The sequence below is a fragment of the Hippoglossus hippoglossus genome, chromosome 18, assembly GCF_009819705.1.
Source record: "Hippoglossus hippoglossus isolate fHipHip1 chromosome 18, fHipHip1.pri, whole genome shotgun sequence".
Lineage (NCBI taxonomy): Eukaryota > Metazoa > Chordata > Actinopteri > Pleuronectiformes > Pleuronectidae > Hippoglossus > Hippoglossus hippoglossus.
In genome coordinates, this window is record NC_047168.1 from 15,185,700 (window position 1) to 15,200,748 (window position 15,049).

Genomic DNA, 15,049 nt, shown 5'->3' on the forward strand with positions numbered 1-15,049 from the left:
TTGGTTTTATTTAGTTTTTAGACCCCCCACCCCCCCCCGATCGTTACCGCACAGACTCTGCTTTTAAATGACGCGATCAGAGCAAGAGATGAAGTGCAAGCGTTCGTATTTGGTAAATCTTTTCTTCATCTTTGCACATTGGGAGGAGGTGGCGACGCGTCGTCCATCTTTATTTCGAGTCTTTAACCTCCCACAGCTTTTATTTAATGTCGTAACCGATGTGTAATGACACCAAGCGTCATCCTCAGGGTTGTCGTGACGACGTGAGGTCACCGGTGCTTCAGCCGCCTCTTCCGTCTTCTACGTTATTAACTTAAGCACTTTCTGTTTTGTTTGTCGAGTCTGAGAAAAGACACTTCTTAACAGATGCTTTTTATATTCGAAAAAATAATAATTTGTTATACTGAATTTATTCTTATCTTTTTAATCCTTTTGATGTAAAAACGTTTTGCATAGCATCGGGTGTGAGATGAGAAAAGATACTAAACCAGCGATTACGACATCACTTTTATATCCTAATTTATTTGAAGCAGGTCCGATGTTCAGTCGTTGCCGTCGATCAGAGGATGAATACGATGTTTTCACTGTGTGGAAGAGACGGGAGTCGTTCTTTTGTGTAGAAGAAAACATCAGGTTTGATTTAAACGTTGATTTTCTGACTGTTAAAAATAAATAAAATTGTATGTTTTACGTTTTTCTTTGGTTTCATTTTAAATTATATTCAGATTTACTGATTCTGTGGACAGATCTGCAGATTCCTCACGTAGGCCTGTTCGGTTGTGGTATTTGATAAATAGTGTCGTTAAGAAATATACTGCTGTTCATGGTTTTCTCCACCAGATGGTGCACTTTACCTCGAGGTGAGAGAAGAGCAACGCAACATGAGTCAATTCATATTTTACTGATTTAACTTCTTCTGTAACAATCTGGTTGGAAAACTATATATTATAAAAAGGAAGAAGAAATCTTTTCAAATTCAAACCTCACCATGACAACACGGTTTATTTCTTTAAGTTACGTTCAAACCCGACGAGGAGAAACTTCTCTGCACTCATTTCTTTCTGTTTAAGACCAAACTGGTTCAAGCTTATTTGGATGTTTCTCCGTTTGCTCATTTTGTTTGAACCCTGACTTTGCACGTTCCCATATCTGGAAAGTATTCACACTGTTTTGATGTCCTGGCTTTAGGTTTAGACCTCGATTTGAAATTATCATTAGTGTCAAAGCGCTGGATCTCATTTTCTTTGTGCTTTAACCTGCTTGTTTGATCGTGTTTACAATTTGAATGCCATTTCCATTCTCATGTTTGTTCAGTGCAAACTAAAGTGATGACACAATATAGATTTGTGTTTACACAGTGGTTAGAATAGGACGACGTGATTCTCTTCTGGACTCACATGAAGTGACCTCGTTCTGAGAAAAGATGCGACTGAACCTGTTCGCTGGGTTTTGAACAACAGAGGCAGCCACACTGCGTCTATTTTGGGAAAGTCCTGAGTTTGATTGACGCTACGTAAACGCAGAGCAATGTTTTTAATGATCAGCACGTCAGGTGACGTCTGTGGAGCAGTGTAATTACACTGAGAAGCTGAGGGTGGAGGAACAGTGTGGAAACAGAGTTTACTGTCATGTATTTAGGCCCATTTCACCCCCAACCTTCGAAAAACATGTGAATATCTCAAGAATAAAGTGGAAATGTCGTTTGTATTTGAAGGGTGAGAGTTTATTTCATATTTTCTTTAAAAAATTCAGAGTTTAATCTTGAAATTTCAAGTTTATTCTGGACGTTTCAACTTAATTTTAGATCTGCAAGACTGAAAAACATCTTCCGTTTCTTCTCTTCAGCCCAAAAAACTGAGTTCCACAATAAAGACATATGAAAAACAATGGATTTCTTGAAGTTGCTAACCTCCCCTTTCATTTTATCAGATTGTGCTTTACTCAATATTTTGTTGGTTGACTCATCAGCAAAACCCCCACAAAGGTATGCAAAGTAAAACACACAAAAGAGACACACAACTTTCAAAAATAGATACAAAACGTCACAAACCTTCCCAAGAAAGACAAGAGATGCAAAATCACCGTAAACAAAATCTGAACTAGTTCAAACTAAATCACGTCACATGTCGGAAGGTCAAAAGTCAAAGGTCACACTTGCATCCCCTGTGTGTGTGTGTGTGTGTGTGTGTGTGTGTATCTACCCCCCCCCCCCCCCCCCCCCCCCCCCACCTCTCTGCACACAGCTCAACCTGAGCGCTCGTGCTCGCGTGCGCACGCCCCCGCACTCACGCTCCTCGCGGTGGAAGCTCGCTCGCATCGAGCAGAACAGACGCAGTTTGTTTCCAAGAAGAAAAAGAAGAGTTTCAGAGGATTAATAAAGGAAAGAGTCTGAGGAGAGAAGGAGAGAAGGAGAGAGAGAAGGAGAGAAGGAGAGAAGGAGAGAGAAGAAGGAGAGAAGGAGAGAAGGAGAGAGAGAGACACCACAGGCAGGATGACGGAGGAAGAGGAGGGATAAAGACTTTTTAAAAACCTGAGGTAAGATGATTATTTATCTTCACACGACACGTTCAATCACTTTAAAACACGTTCACATCTCCAGCTGACGCAGTTCGTCGCTTATTAAAAGTTTATTTACATTAATTAAGAAACTTAAATCAATTACTGATCCGAGCTCGATGAGGAAAATCCTCAGGATCATTTCCTTCTCTTCGGTCAAAGAAACAAAACATGTGATTATTACTTTATGAGTTTTACTCCTGAGGGAAAGTTGTGGTTTTAAACTCAAAAATCTGTGGTAGATCAATTACGTGTTATTTAATAATTATATTGATTTTTATTTTACATTGCTAATGATTATATTGCCATAATTATGAGGTTTTTAATTCCCAGGTCTGACTCCAATTATAACAAATAGATTATTAGTGGTTGGCTGCACCGCAGATAAATCCAGATCTTAAAGATAACTCTTTCAGTACATGATCACATCTTTTATAATTTACTTTACATAAATATAAACATGTAAAAAACTTGTAAAGTTGGGGATGAAGCTTTACACTAATAGTAAAAGTATAAATACCTTTATTAACCACTAAACTGGAGGAAGTCACGTGACAAATATGTTTATTATTCATCAATTAGCGAAGCCAATTAATTCATTGATCAGTCGTCAATTGATGATTTTCAAACTGTGAGTGAGATGATTTTTCATTTATTTCTTTATATAGATTTAAACTCACTTCATTGGAAACTGTGTGAGCCCCCCCCACCCCCACCCCCCCACCACCAACTAGGCCCAAAAGCCCCTTAAAGGTATAATCCCCTCATCCCCCGCTCACCACGGTGATGGAGGCTGGAGTTTCAGGGGTAAACAGCAGAATCCAGTACAAGTGAAGTCGCTGGTGACAGATTCTTCAGAATGTAACTTGCCTCCGTTCTGCTCCTGTGATGTCAGGAAGCCCCGACATTCAAATTCAAGGCGTCACTCACATCATGTTTTTATCCTGAATGTCCTGTTGCCCTCAGCCCGGAGCCGTGGACGTGAACTCAATACTAAAATACTAAAATACTGTGTTATCTGTTCGAGTCTGACGTCAAGGTCTGAGTTAACACTGGAAACCCCCCTCTTCCCAGACAGAGTCAGAACAGAGATGTGAAACCAGGGACACCAGTGCAGCAGCCATTCAAAGCCTACAACCGTTCAGACACAGGGTCACACAAGCGTTTCGACCTGAAAAGGACTCAGGACGTTTTTATTTGATGTAAAAGGCCACAGCGAGCCGGTCAAGGTGAAACATGAGCGGGGTGAGTTACTGGTATTAGCCCCTCGGTCAGAATCAGAACCTGCAGCGGATTAAATACCGATATTTTAAACCCTGGAACTAACGGTGACCACGGAGCAGAGTGGTCGTGATCATTCGAGGGTTAAAGGTCTGACTAATGGTGAGATGACGAGTTTCAGTGGAAGTGCAAGGCGGTGACGGGGGAAAAAATGTTTTTAATGTTCACTGGGCGCGTCGCTCACTTGTTATTCCAGCACACACCTGCACAGTGTGTCGTGCATGAGCGTGTGTTCGTGTAGGAAGAGCTCGACGAACAAGTTATTTTGCATAATGGGGAAGCGAAAGGACGCTTGTCATCAAAAAGGCATTGAAACCATGTGCAGGCTCAACTTCCTCTCTCACACTCCCGGCTCAGACAAACAGCCTCTGAGCTGGAGCAGCTTCTCAGAGGGTTTGTTCTCGTCCCGTTGTGTCTTCCTCTCATTTGAATCTCTGTTGTTTTCGGCAGCGACGCTCTCAGGATGGATCAGCGCTCGTCGGGGGGGGATCTGGCTGCAGTTTGACATGACTTTTGAAGTGGGAGCTTGAAGGATCGATGTGACCTCCGAGAGAACGTGAGTCACCGTCATCCATTTTCTTGATTTCTTCTCCACTGTAGGTGGAGTGGATATTGATTCTCACTGGCCAGATTGTTTACAATTGATTTAACTTGTCACGAGGGCAAAGGTTGACGACGTTAACACTTCACCGGTGTGTGTTTATCATGAAGCCGACGAGAGAACAAGCGAGACCACAAGTTCACAGACGGCGAGGATCCCTCACGCCCACGCAGGTCACGATGCCAGACGAGCAGCAAGGTTTCCAGGACAGGGGGAGGCCCGAGGACAAGGAGTCGCAGGCGTCTTTGGTGCCGGACGTCGTGGTCGTCTCCAGTGATGGCGAGGGCCAAGTCCCCGGAGGCGAGATCCTGGAGCTCGATGAATTCAGGAAAACAACACACGGCGTCAAACAATCCACAAACATTGACATGTTGAAAGGAAACCAGTCGGGACTGAGTGAATCCGAGGTGTCCATCGAGGTGGGTGTGGTGAAAACAGCACAGGCCCCCGAACCTCTCGCGGTCGCTATGGCGCTGCAGCCGTCGGATCACGATAGGCTGCAAACTCACAACGCTGCCTCATCGAAAACCAACGTCTGCAGCGACTCAGACTACAGCAGCACAAAATCCAGCCCTGGCTACACGTCCACTAGTTTCAACACTGACCTCTGTGGCGATGAGTTGTCCGAGCTCGACGGATCCTCGTTGGAGAAGGCGAACGCCGTCTCCGCGGCCAGTTCGGACGACAAAAACAGCCCAGACGGAAACAAAAGTGACCTCGAACCAAAAGAAGGACCCTCGTTCTGCGACGCTTTCCAGGACTTTTCACCCAAACTCTCCCAAACGAGGGACAGCTTCGACGCCGGGTGTGACGAGGCGGACGGAGACGAGGACGGGCGGAGCATCAGGTCCGGGCAGAGCGTGAAGGAGGGGGTGTGCGGCTGCTACCAGGCGATCCACCGGGCCTTCCTGCGCTGCGTGGAGGAGACCCCGGCCATGCTGTCCGGCCTGGTGCTGTCTCTGGCCTTCTGCGTGGCCATCATCGTCCTCATTCCCGCCACAAGGAGGGTGAGTGGCAGCTCGTCAAACACACGCCGGGTCTGATAATCGATCAATGCTCATCTAGTAACACAAAGCTCAAAGTATTCTGTGGTTTCAGCTTCTCAAACCAAGGCTAATGTCCTTTATCGCTACGTCAAAGCTATGTTTCCCATTGATTATCCAGACTGTGGCAGCCCGTCCTATTCTAATTTGTACTCTCACAGTTTCACAAGGAACCAAAAACATTTATCACACTTCTCAAAACAATATAACAGATCTCTGACGTTCAAGGTTTCATTTGGTTCTATATAACCTCAGGGGCACTAACTCGCTGCTCGCCAGTTCACCAGTCTGCTGTTTCCTTCCACAGTTCTTACTGGTCACTCGTAATGGATCGAGATTACTCGTTAACGTTTGCTGCTTCACGACCTCGTCAAACTAGATCTTTTGTTTTGGTTTGTTAGTGGCCAAAGTTACATATTGTACGATTTAATGGAGACGTATTCTGCTCGTATCCTGGTTAGTTATTATGTATATTTATTGTAAATGTTCTCAGGCGCTAATGTTCAGAATGTGCGTCGATGTACGTGTTCTCTCGTTTGCTGGGTGTGTCGGGGTGTTGTCCAATCAGCAGTGACGTATATATAAACGCTACCTTATTAAAAAGGCAGTGCCCACACAAACGTTTCCAGACTCATATTCAAATAAATCCAAATTAATTCAAATGATTTTGAAGCTTTGGATTAATCCGGAGGATCAACACACTGACCCGTTGTCGTCCACCCAGCCACAGGACGTCACTACCCACGTGGGCGCTCTGTCCGTGGTGTGCGTGGTTCTCTGTCTGAGTGCCGTCCTGCTCGTCTGTCTGCCCTGGCTGGCCACAGTGAGGCGCTGTGGGGGGGCCCTGGCCCTCTTCGTGTGGGGGACGCTGTACACCACGGCCATAGTCTTCATCTTCACCGGAGGACCTGTCACTACGTGGGAACAGGTGAGATGTGAAGGTGTCACATTCTGGACGTTGGGATTTATTCCCGACTTGTCGTTGACTCTCTTTCTCCCTCTGTGACCTTCTCAGGTGGCGTTTTTCCTCTTCCTCTCCCTGAGCGTCTACACGGTGCTGCCGCTCTCTCTGGCCTGGGCCCTCATGGTCGGGATCGGCACCAGCGTCTCACACATCGTCATCATCAGTGTGTACGTCCCTGTCACCAGCCCCAAGACTCCAGACCTGGCTGTGCAGGTGAAATCTTTTTACATTTGTTCTGATAAATCTGTAGAGTTCAGTCAATTTCATCTTAATAAATAGCTTATTGTGTGTTTTATCAAATGTTTTACAGCTAACTTATGTTTGAAATGTGACAAAATACGACAAAACAAGCTTGTTTTCAATGTTTTTAGTTGAAGTATCTGCCCTGTAAGTATTAAACAGTTATTAAACAGTAGTGTAGAGTTAGCAAATGAAACGGCTGCATTCAAATGTGTGCTTGTGTCTCGTGTATAAAAAATTTGCCTCTGAATTTGAATATTTGAGGCCGGCGGCGCTTTGTGGTTTGTGACCGGCAGCGTTAACAGTTCCTCTGGAAACAAAACAAATGATCTGCAGAACCTTTTCCTGGGTTCTTACATAAGAGCCGTGGCGTTCAGTCATTACGAGAACGCACCGCTTCAAAGAAGACGTCCGTAGTACTGCATGTGTTCTGATGCGTCACATCCTCCCCTCTGACTTCCTCCTCAGCTGGTGGCGAACGCCGTCCTGTTCGTGTGCGTGAACTGCATCGGGTTCTTCCACCTGTGGACGACCGAGCACGACCTCAGGATATCCAATCAGAAGAGAGAGGAGTTCAGCGCCATACGCTCCCAGAAGGAAATCAGGAAATATCAGCAGGTTGAAAACTCTTTTACCTTCAGCTCCTTCAACGCTATTTGAAATGTCCATATTTTTGTTTTTATTCAGTCCACGAATCCCCTCAGTTCAACAGAAGGTCATTCTTTGTTTCAGCGTTTTTATTACAGGCTTTATTTGCATTGGTTTATTGCGGTTCGCCTGTCATATGAAAAACAGACGCACAGCTGATCAAACTCACCTCAGCTTTTACTGTCCGGACTCAAGATTTTACTAAATTTAACATTTTAAGATGTTAACATTTTCTTTAAATGATCTTTCATGCAAAGCCAAAAAGACATAATGATACGTAACATTAGATTTGATGAGTTAAAACCGAAGTTTTTTTTAAATCATTGAATATAGCAATAATATAAATAATATATCTTTTGACTCCATCAGTTGCTACAGCTACAGGCACCTGCTGGAGCTAAACTGGCTTAAAAAGGGTTTAAAACAAATATCTTTAGAACAATATACTTGATGAAATGATCAATACTGGGTACACTTTAGAAATGATGTGCGGTCGATCTCATAAAAGGGCTCTTTACCTGGACAGCCTGGCTTTGTTGACCCAATGCTCTTCTGGCTATTAGGCCAATAGATTAATGATTCACTCGTCTGAAGCTCGGCAGAAATGACCCACATGGCCGGTGCTTCACGGCGAGTAAACAAATAGATGGAGACGTGAGTGAACGCAGCATCGCTTCAAGAAAGACTGTTTCTTTTACGGCCTTTCTGAGCAGATCGTCTCCTCCGCAAGATCCACTGTCCCGTTCGTACAAGGCCTCGAACCTCATAACCAACCCCCCCCCCCCCATTCCCTTCTCCATCCTGTTTGTCTCCTCGGCAACAGGAGCAGCTCCTCTTGTCGGTGTTGCCACGCTACATCGCCATGGAGCTGAAAACGGAGGTGATAAAGCGACTGTCCAAGCCGAAGGGCGATAAGGAGAACGAATCCAACTTCCACAACTTCCACAGCCTCTACATACGGCAGCACCAAGACGTCAGGTGACGACGCTGTGGAAAACTTCTCTTTCACCTCTCACAGATACTTTAACGTCACACGCTCATATTACATATTTGGTTTATTTGTCTTTTATGATTCAAATTGTGTAATAACCACTATCCAGTGTAGAAAAAAAACCTATTCAATACTCAAATACACACTTAAATATAATCAAATTTAACTACACCTTTATTGTATTAAAAGTCTTTAATGATTCTAAGTATAACTGTGGAGCTGTAGCATGTTTGTGTGTAATATGTTTGTCTCCGTACAGTATCCTGTATGCGGACATCGTTGGCTTCACGAAGCTGGCGAGCAGCTGCACTCCAGAGGAGCTGGTGGCTGTGCTCAACAAGCTCTTCGGCAGATTCGACGACATCGCCAAGGTGAAAATAATCTCACGTCTCGTCCCGCGACAATGAAACGTTTCCTCACGGAGGAGAGTTTTGAGTTCGTCCTTCCCTCTCGTTTCTTTTCCGTCTTTTAGAAGAACGGGTGTCTTCGCATTAAGATCCTGGGCGACTGCTACTATTGTGTGTCCGGCCTCCCCGACCCGATCCCCACTCACGCCAGGAACTGTGTTCAGATGGGGCTGGACATGTGCACGGCCATCAGGTCAGTTCACCTCACACTGCTTACCTGCGCACCTACTTGATTTCACGTTCGGCTTTTTGATGCTTTCACTCAAAACCTTGCGCTTGCATTCAAAGAGCACCTGCTTGTGCTTAGAGTTGCTCTGCTTGTGCTCGGTGCGCTTGCACTCAGATTTCCTGTTTGTTCGTGTCTCTGCAGTAAACTGCGCGAGGCGACAGGTGTTGAGATCAGCATGCGTGTGGGCGTTCACACCGGCTACGTGCTCTGTGGCGTGATTGGCCTGCAGAAGTGGCAGTACGACGTGTGGTCACATGACGTAACGTTGGCCAACCACATGGAGTCTGGAGGTCTGCCTGGGTGGGTCTTCAAATCTGCAAAGAGACAATTAAAAAACAATAATGTAAGATTAAGATGATGGTTTCCTGTCTATATTTAATATAATTATAATAATTATTATTATTAATAGACGAGTTCACATCTCAGAAGAGACGCTGCAGCACTTGAGTGGGGCGTACCAAGTGCAGGTTGGGAACGGGGGGAGTCGAGATTCCCTTCTTGACGGAAGAAAAACCTTCCTGGTGATCGACCCTCGTAAACCCAACTCCAGGAAGTCAGAACCGGTTGGTGAACACGTTTGTGTGTTAGAGTGTAAAATCTTTCTTATGTCTTATCTTTGCACATCTAAAAAAATACAAACACCTGAAGGGCACTAAGTTAGGGTAAATAAATAGATCTTACATTATTTGATATAATGTTTTGAGTATCCGTGGAGCTCATGAATCCTGCTGAAGTGCCGTTGAGCAAAGCACTGACCTTTACTCTCAGGGAGGAGACACAACAACAAAGTAGCTCAGTGGGAACAAACAGTCAACTCGTCACTTTGTCCCCTTTCAGGGGAACCCTCAGGTGGAGCCGCGGCAGCGGGCGTCGGTGCGGATGTCTCAGTATCTTCAGTCGTGGAGGACGATTCACCCGTTCGCTGACCTCAGCAACCCTGAGGCCACGCCCTCCAAGAAGACCACCGCCCACGTTGTCACGAGCCAATCACAGCTCACCATCGTATGTATTTGTCGCCTTGTTCCTCCCACATTTGAAATGGTTTTGTTGTGTAACTCATTTTTTTTCCCCAGGAACAAATAATCTTTAGAATGTTCCTTCAGTAAATATTAATGTGTGTGTGTGTGTGTGTGTGTGTGTGTGTGTGTGTGTGTGTGTGTGTGTGTGTGTGTGTGTGTGTGTGTGTGTGTGTGTGTGTGTTTGTGTTTGTGCGTGTGTGTGCGCTTCAGGAAAGACCTCCCTGCCAGAGCAACCCCTCTGGGTACGTTCACACACACATTTAAATCAAAGGCATTATTATTTTAAAATAAAAATACAACATCCAGCACTTGCACTATTTATTCATCCTGAATTTAACCTGTGGGAAAGCTGCTCTTAGTCTGAACCTCCTCAGCGGTTGAAGCATGTGTGTAATCGTGTTGTTGTTGTGTCTCACGTGTTGTTGTTGTGTCTCACGTGTTGTTGTTGTGTCTCACGTGTTGTTGTTGTGTCTCAGTTTTGTCGTGGATCACGGAGTCAAAGGGTCACTGGACACACTGGACACTGCAGGGTACGTTTTCTCATAAACTCCTCTGTTGATTATAAATTCTTTATTATTTGTTCACGTGTTTAGCCAACTTGATTAATCTTTGGTTTTTCTTTCATTCAGGCGCAGAGCGAAGAAGCTGAACTGTTTGACTCTGCTGTTCAACGACCTCAGCCTGGAGAAACAGGTGGATTCATCCTCTGCAGCCTGTTTCCACAATATGTGGTTCGACCAATTTAGAAAATCAATGGTGTAAAACTTGTGCCGTGTTTGTTCCAGTTCCGAGTGTCGGAGGTGACGGGCTTGCATCACTCCATCGGCTGCATAGCTTTGATCTTCGTCACGCTGTTCATCGTCCAGATGCTCGTCTCCGAAAGGTGAGTCGCTCTCTGTTCATTGTATTTCTGTTTCATACTCAAACGTAGACTCTTTAAAATGATGGCAAAAGCCCAAAATGGCGGCTCCCTTATCCAGGATATTTTGGCTTTGATAAGTCATTGATAAACTCGCCCTCCTCCCAGGAACTTTGAGATGGCCGTGTCCTACGGCGTCACCTTCCCTGTGATCGTGCTGCTTCTGTCCATCGCTTTCACCGGATACTTGGAGGTAAACAAGCACGTGTGCTCTCATTGTTTTGTTAACAGACAAATATGCACAGTTCAGGGAGGAGACAAAAGTTATTTTTCTGTTTTCAGAAGTGGCGCTCCAAGATGCCCGTGGGTATCCAGTGGATATCGGGACTGTCCCGTGGCGTCTCCACCAGGGCGGCGCTTCGACTGTTCGTGGTCACTCTCTGCGTGCTCATCACCCTGCTCATGGCGATCCTCAACTTCGTACGTTCCTTTATCATCCGTCAGATTTGTATTCATTTCTTCTTCGGCATTTTTCTTCTTGACCCACGTTTGCTTTTCGTTTCAGTTCTTCCTGCCAGGAAACAACTGCACCGCCATCACAAACACGACGGAGCTGGAGGCTCTCAACCTCTACACTGTGCCCGTGAGTCTAGACCCTTAAGAAAGATGTTTTAAATCCTTCTTTAACTTTGGCAGCTTTAGTCCGACCTTTGACATTTAACATGTATTCTTCACCCCCCCCCCCCCCCCCCATCACAGTACTACCTGTACTGCTGCCTGCTGGCCATGCTGGGGGTGATCGTGTTCGTGAGGACGTGCCTGTCGGTGAAAGCTCTGCTGCTCACCCTGGCTGTGGTGGTGTATCTGGCCCTCTTCCTCCACGTGTACGAGTCGAGGTCCGGCTGCCTCGTCGACCTGCTGTACAACAACGTGCGCTACAACAACACAAAGTGAGTGAGGTGTCCACGACAATTATGGAAATTAAAACAAATATCTGATGCTGCCGCTTTGACTTTCACTGTTGGAGAACAGACGGTGAAGCTGCGGACAACGTTTTTAGAATCGAGTAACGATAAATGTAGAGAACAGGTTCCAACTTCTACAAAGAAAGCAATTTTAGGACTTGAACTTAAGCTCCTGGAAACTACGGCGGCCATTTTTACTTCTCAAACAATTCATCCTTAGGTCAGAGAAAGACAAATAGATAAATAAATAATAAATAAATAACAAACCAGTAACATCTATTTTTTTCTTTCTGTCTAATTTCACTAATTGTTGTATTTATTTGCTTTTTGTTTTATTGTTAATGTAATTTTGCTTCAAAATTGTTTAATTATCATTTCTACTTTTGTGCCTTTGTCCATGTTTTCACACGTCATACAGTGATACCATTGGTTATTGATTATTTATGTTTCTAATTGTTATTTGTCTTTAACCATTAACACATTGTCAGAAAGACAGAATAGTCACATAATGAAGAGCAACAGAAAATATACAATGAAAGTTAAACTTCAGGTTCTATTGTGAGAAAGTCTCTGTGACCACCTGACACAAAATGGTGCCTCGTAACGCACAGTGTACGTTTCCTTCTGTGTGTGTTGAATTGTGTGAATAAACAAATCCAGTGTGCAGACGTACGAGTGTTAAACACTAGTTCTCTGTTCACTCAGACTCTCAGTAATCCCACTAAAGTTCACTTTAGGTGTCGCGTTTCCTGCCTTTTCATTTCCTGCGAGCCGACGGTCCAGATTGTGAATCTAGAGTTTCAGATCGTCGTCATTTATTCAGGAGCTTTCTATAGAAGGAGGCCTTCGTCGGGGGGGCAGGCCCCTTCACTGTGAGACACGAGACACTCTGAGGGATTATGTAACGGAAAGAAGAAGTGGTTTGGTTTTCCAGATTATGTGCGAGTTGGAATCTAATTATGTGAAAATGTGTTTTATTTCAGGCCAGGGGTTCTGAAGGATCCTCAGATCATGTCCGGGGTGTGGTTGGTCATCTTCTACATCGTAGGCCTCATACTGGCCAGACAGGTGTGTTTACAAATGTTCATCCGTCTTTTTTTATTACTTAAAGAAGGTGTTTGTCTTCATTTGACCTTTGATCCTCATTCAAATTAACTTCATTTGCTCTCTCTCTCTCTCTCTCTCGCTCCCCCGCTCAGGACGAGCTCAGTTGCCGTGTGGACTTCCTGTTGGAGCGATGCTTCCAATCGGAGAGAGAGGAGATGGAGACCATGGAGAACGTCAACAAGCTTCTCCTGCAGAACGTCCTGCCGCACCACGTCACCTCCTTCTTCATGGGCAAAACCGTGAGGAACCAGGTAAACAACAAAAAGCACCACAGCAAGGAATGTGCTGCGGATATTCTATATATATTATATATTCTATATTATATATTATCCTGCTGCAGTGTCTTTTGACCCGGGAGTGAATGAAGATCGCCTCCATTCCCACTGCAGACAAAAGCCAGATGTTAGTGGGTTTCTGACCAGTGACAAACAGACTTTAGAGAAACTTTAGGGCCGAACGTTGGTATTAAAGTGATGGTTACACGTCATTAGAACCTCTAAGTTGCTGAGCTGGATTCCCTTGTGTTCATTTGTGGCTACAGAAATCACATGACACGAGTTATCTCTTGGAACTGACTTTTGAAAGCCTCTCTCCTCAGGACCTGTACAGCCAGTCGTACGACTGCGTGTGTGTGATGTTCGCCTCGGTGCCTCAGTTCAAAGAGTTCTACAGCGAGAGCAGCGCCAACAGGGACGGACTGGAGTGTCTGCGCTTCCTCAACGAGATCATATCAGACTTTGATGAGGTACGAGGGGGAAAAAGAGGCTGTTTGATAATGTCTCTGTCTGGATTCTTTGTCCGTCTCACTGTCCTCGTGTCTCTGTCACGCAGCTGCTCTCCAAACCCAAATTCTCGTCGGTGGAGAAAATCAAAACGATCGGCAGCACGTACATGGCGGCTGCGGGTCTGACACCTCCAGGGGACGAAAGAAAGGTGAGCAACGCTTCTGAAAACACCCAATAAACAAAGTCCTGCACCGTTTTCCTCTCTTGACGTGTGAATACAGGCTGTGGACAATCAAAGTTGTATGTTATTCTAAAAAGCCGCCTCATAGATATGAAAGATTTGTATATGTAAAGTATATTTAAAGTAAAAGTAATCATGAGACGTATCCAAAGGAAACAGATTCTCCTTTATTACCATGCTCTGCCCCGATGTTGTGAATGAACAACGTGATCTCTGGCGCCCCCTGCAGAAATACGAGATGTCCTACACTCACGTGCGAGCCATGGTGGAGTTTGCGTTCTCTCTGATGGCCAAACTGGAGCTCATCAACACCCACTCCTTCAACAGCTTCAAACTCCGGATCGGTGAGTGTGTAGGAGCTGATCAGATTTTAAACAGAAGGACTCGACCTTTCCAAACACCCTCAAGTGCCATTTACAACATTTCACAAACCACTAATGTTCTCTACGAGCACGTCTGTCTGTCATCGTGCGTGTAAGGATGGAGTTTCACGATGAGGTACTTTTCACTGTCCCCTGATTTATCCCCGTTTGTCGTTTACTTGCAGGAATAAACCACGGGCCGGTGATTGCTGGAGTTATTGGGGCTCATAAACCTCAGTACGACATCTGGGGGAACTCTGTGAACGTAGCGAGCAGGATGGACAGCACAGGAGTGTTGGACAAGATACAGGTGCGAGAAAAAGAGACGGAACTAGTGAAAGACAAATGTCCCGTTTCAATAAGACAATAAGAGATACATCGAATGAAGGAACCAAGATTCTCTCGAAATGTTTTTGTTTCCATCTCATTTTTAGTCCTTCGTGCCGGCAACAGCCAGTTTTCTGGATCATCTGATTCTTCTTCTTAACGCCTGGAGAGAATCCTTTTAAATTTGGCACTAACGTTCACTTAGACTCACAGATTAACCGATTCGGTAACTCTAGTTCTTGTAAAACTTGTTTCAGTAGCTGTGGGGAAGCTTGGGGAAAATGTATGTATGAATGAAAAAAACGCAGTCGGCTCTTTCATCAGTTTCTCTCTCGTTCTCTGCTCTCAGGTGACGGAGGAGATGGCGGAGGTGGTCCAGAGCATGGGGTACGGCGTCACGCTCAGAGGAGTCGTCCACGTCAAGGGCAAAGGGGAACTCACCACCTATTTTCTCAACACAGATCCGTCGTCTCCTCAGTTCTGA

The 15,049-nt window shown here is 45.0% G+C and overlaps 1 protein-coding gene across 2 annotated transcripts; it reads left to right on the top strand.

Moving 5' to 3' along the window:
- Nucleotides 1–4,006: 4,006 nt before the first annotated feature.
- Nucleotides 4,007–15,049, top strand: LOC117752124 (adenylate cyclase type 4-like). 2 transcript variants are annotated; one of them, XM_034569302.1, is made up of 28 exons: nt 4,007–4,313; nt 4,355–4,393; nt 4,549–4,949; nt 4,980–5,445; nt 6,212–6,409; nt 6,497–6,658; nt 7,154–7,303; nt 8,157–8,311; nt 8,584–8,695; nt 8,797–8,924; nt 9,102–9,260; nt 9,370–9,523; nt 9,798–9,962; nt 10,190–10,221; nt 10,456–10,509; nt 10,609–10,672; nt 10,765–10,862; nt 11,007–11,091; nt 11,181–11,318; nt 11,404–11,481; nt 11,598–11,788; nt 12,787–12,871; nt 13,003–13,161; nt 13,509–13,655; nt 13,742–13,843; nt 14,106–14,220; nt 14,424–14,548; nt 14,915–15,049. In XM_034569302.1, exons 1-28 carry the CDS (start codon nt 4,059–4,061, stop codon nt 15,047–15,049), a joined length of 4,152 nt encoding a protein of 1,383 aa, XP_034425193.1. In that variant the 5' UTR covers nt 4,007–4,058. The 2 variants fall into 2 exon arrangements, with proteins under 2 accessions (XP_034425193.1, XP_034425194.1); XM_034569303.1 differs by having other exon boundaries at nt 4,008–4,313; nt 4,980–5,441; nt 6,211–6,409; nt 10,190–10,218; nt 10,453–10,509.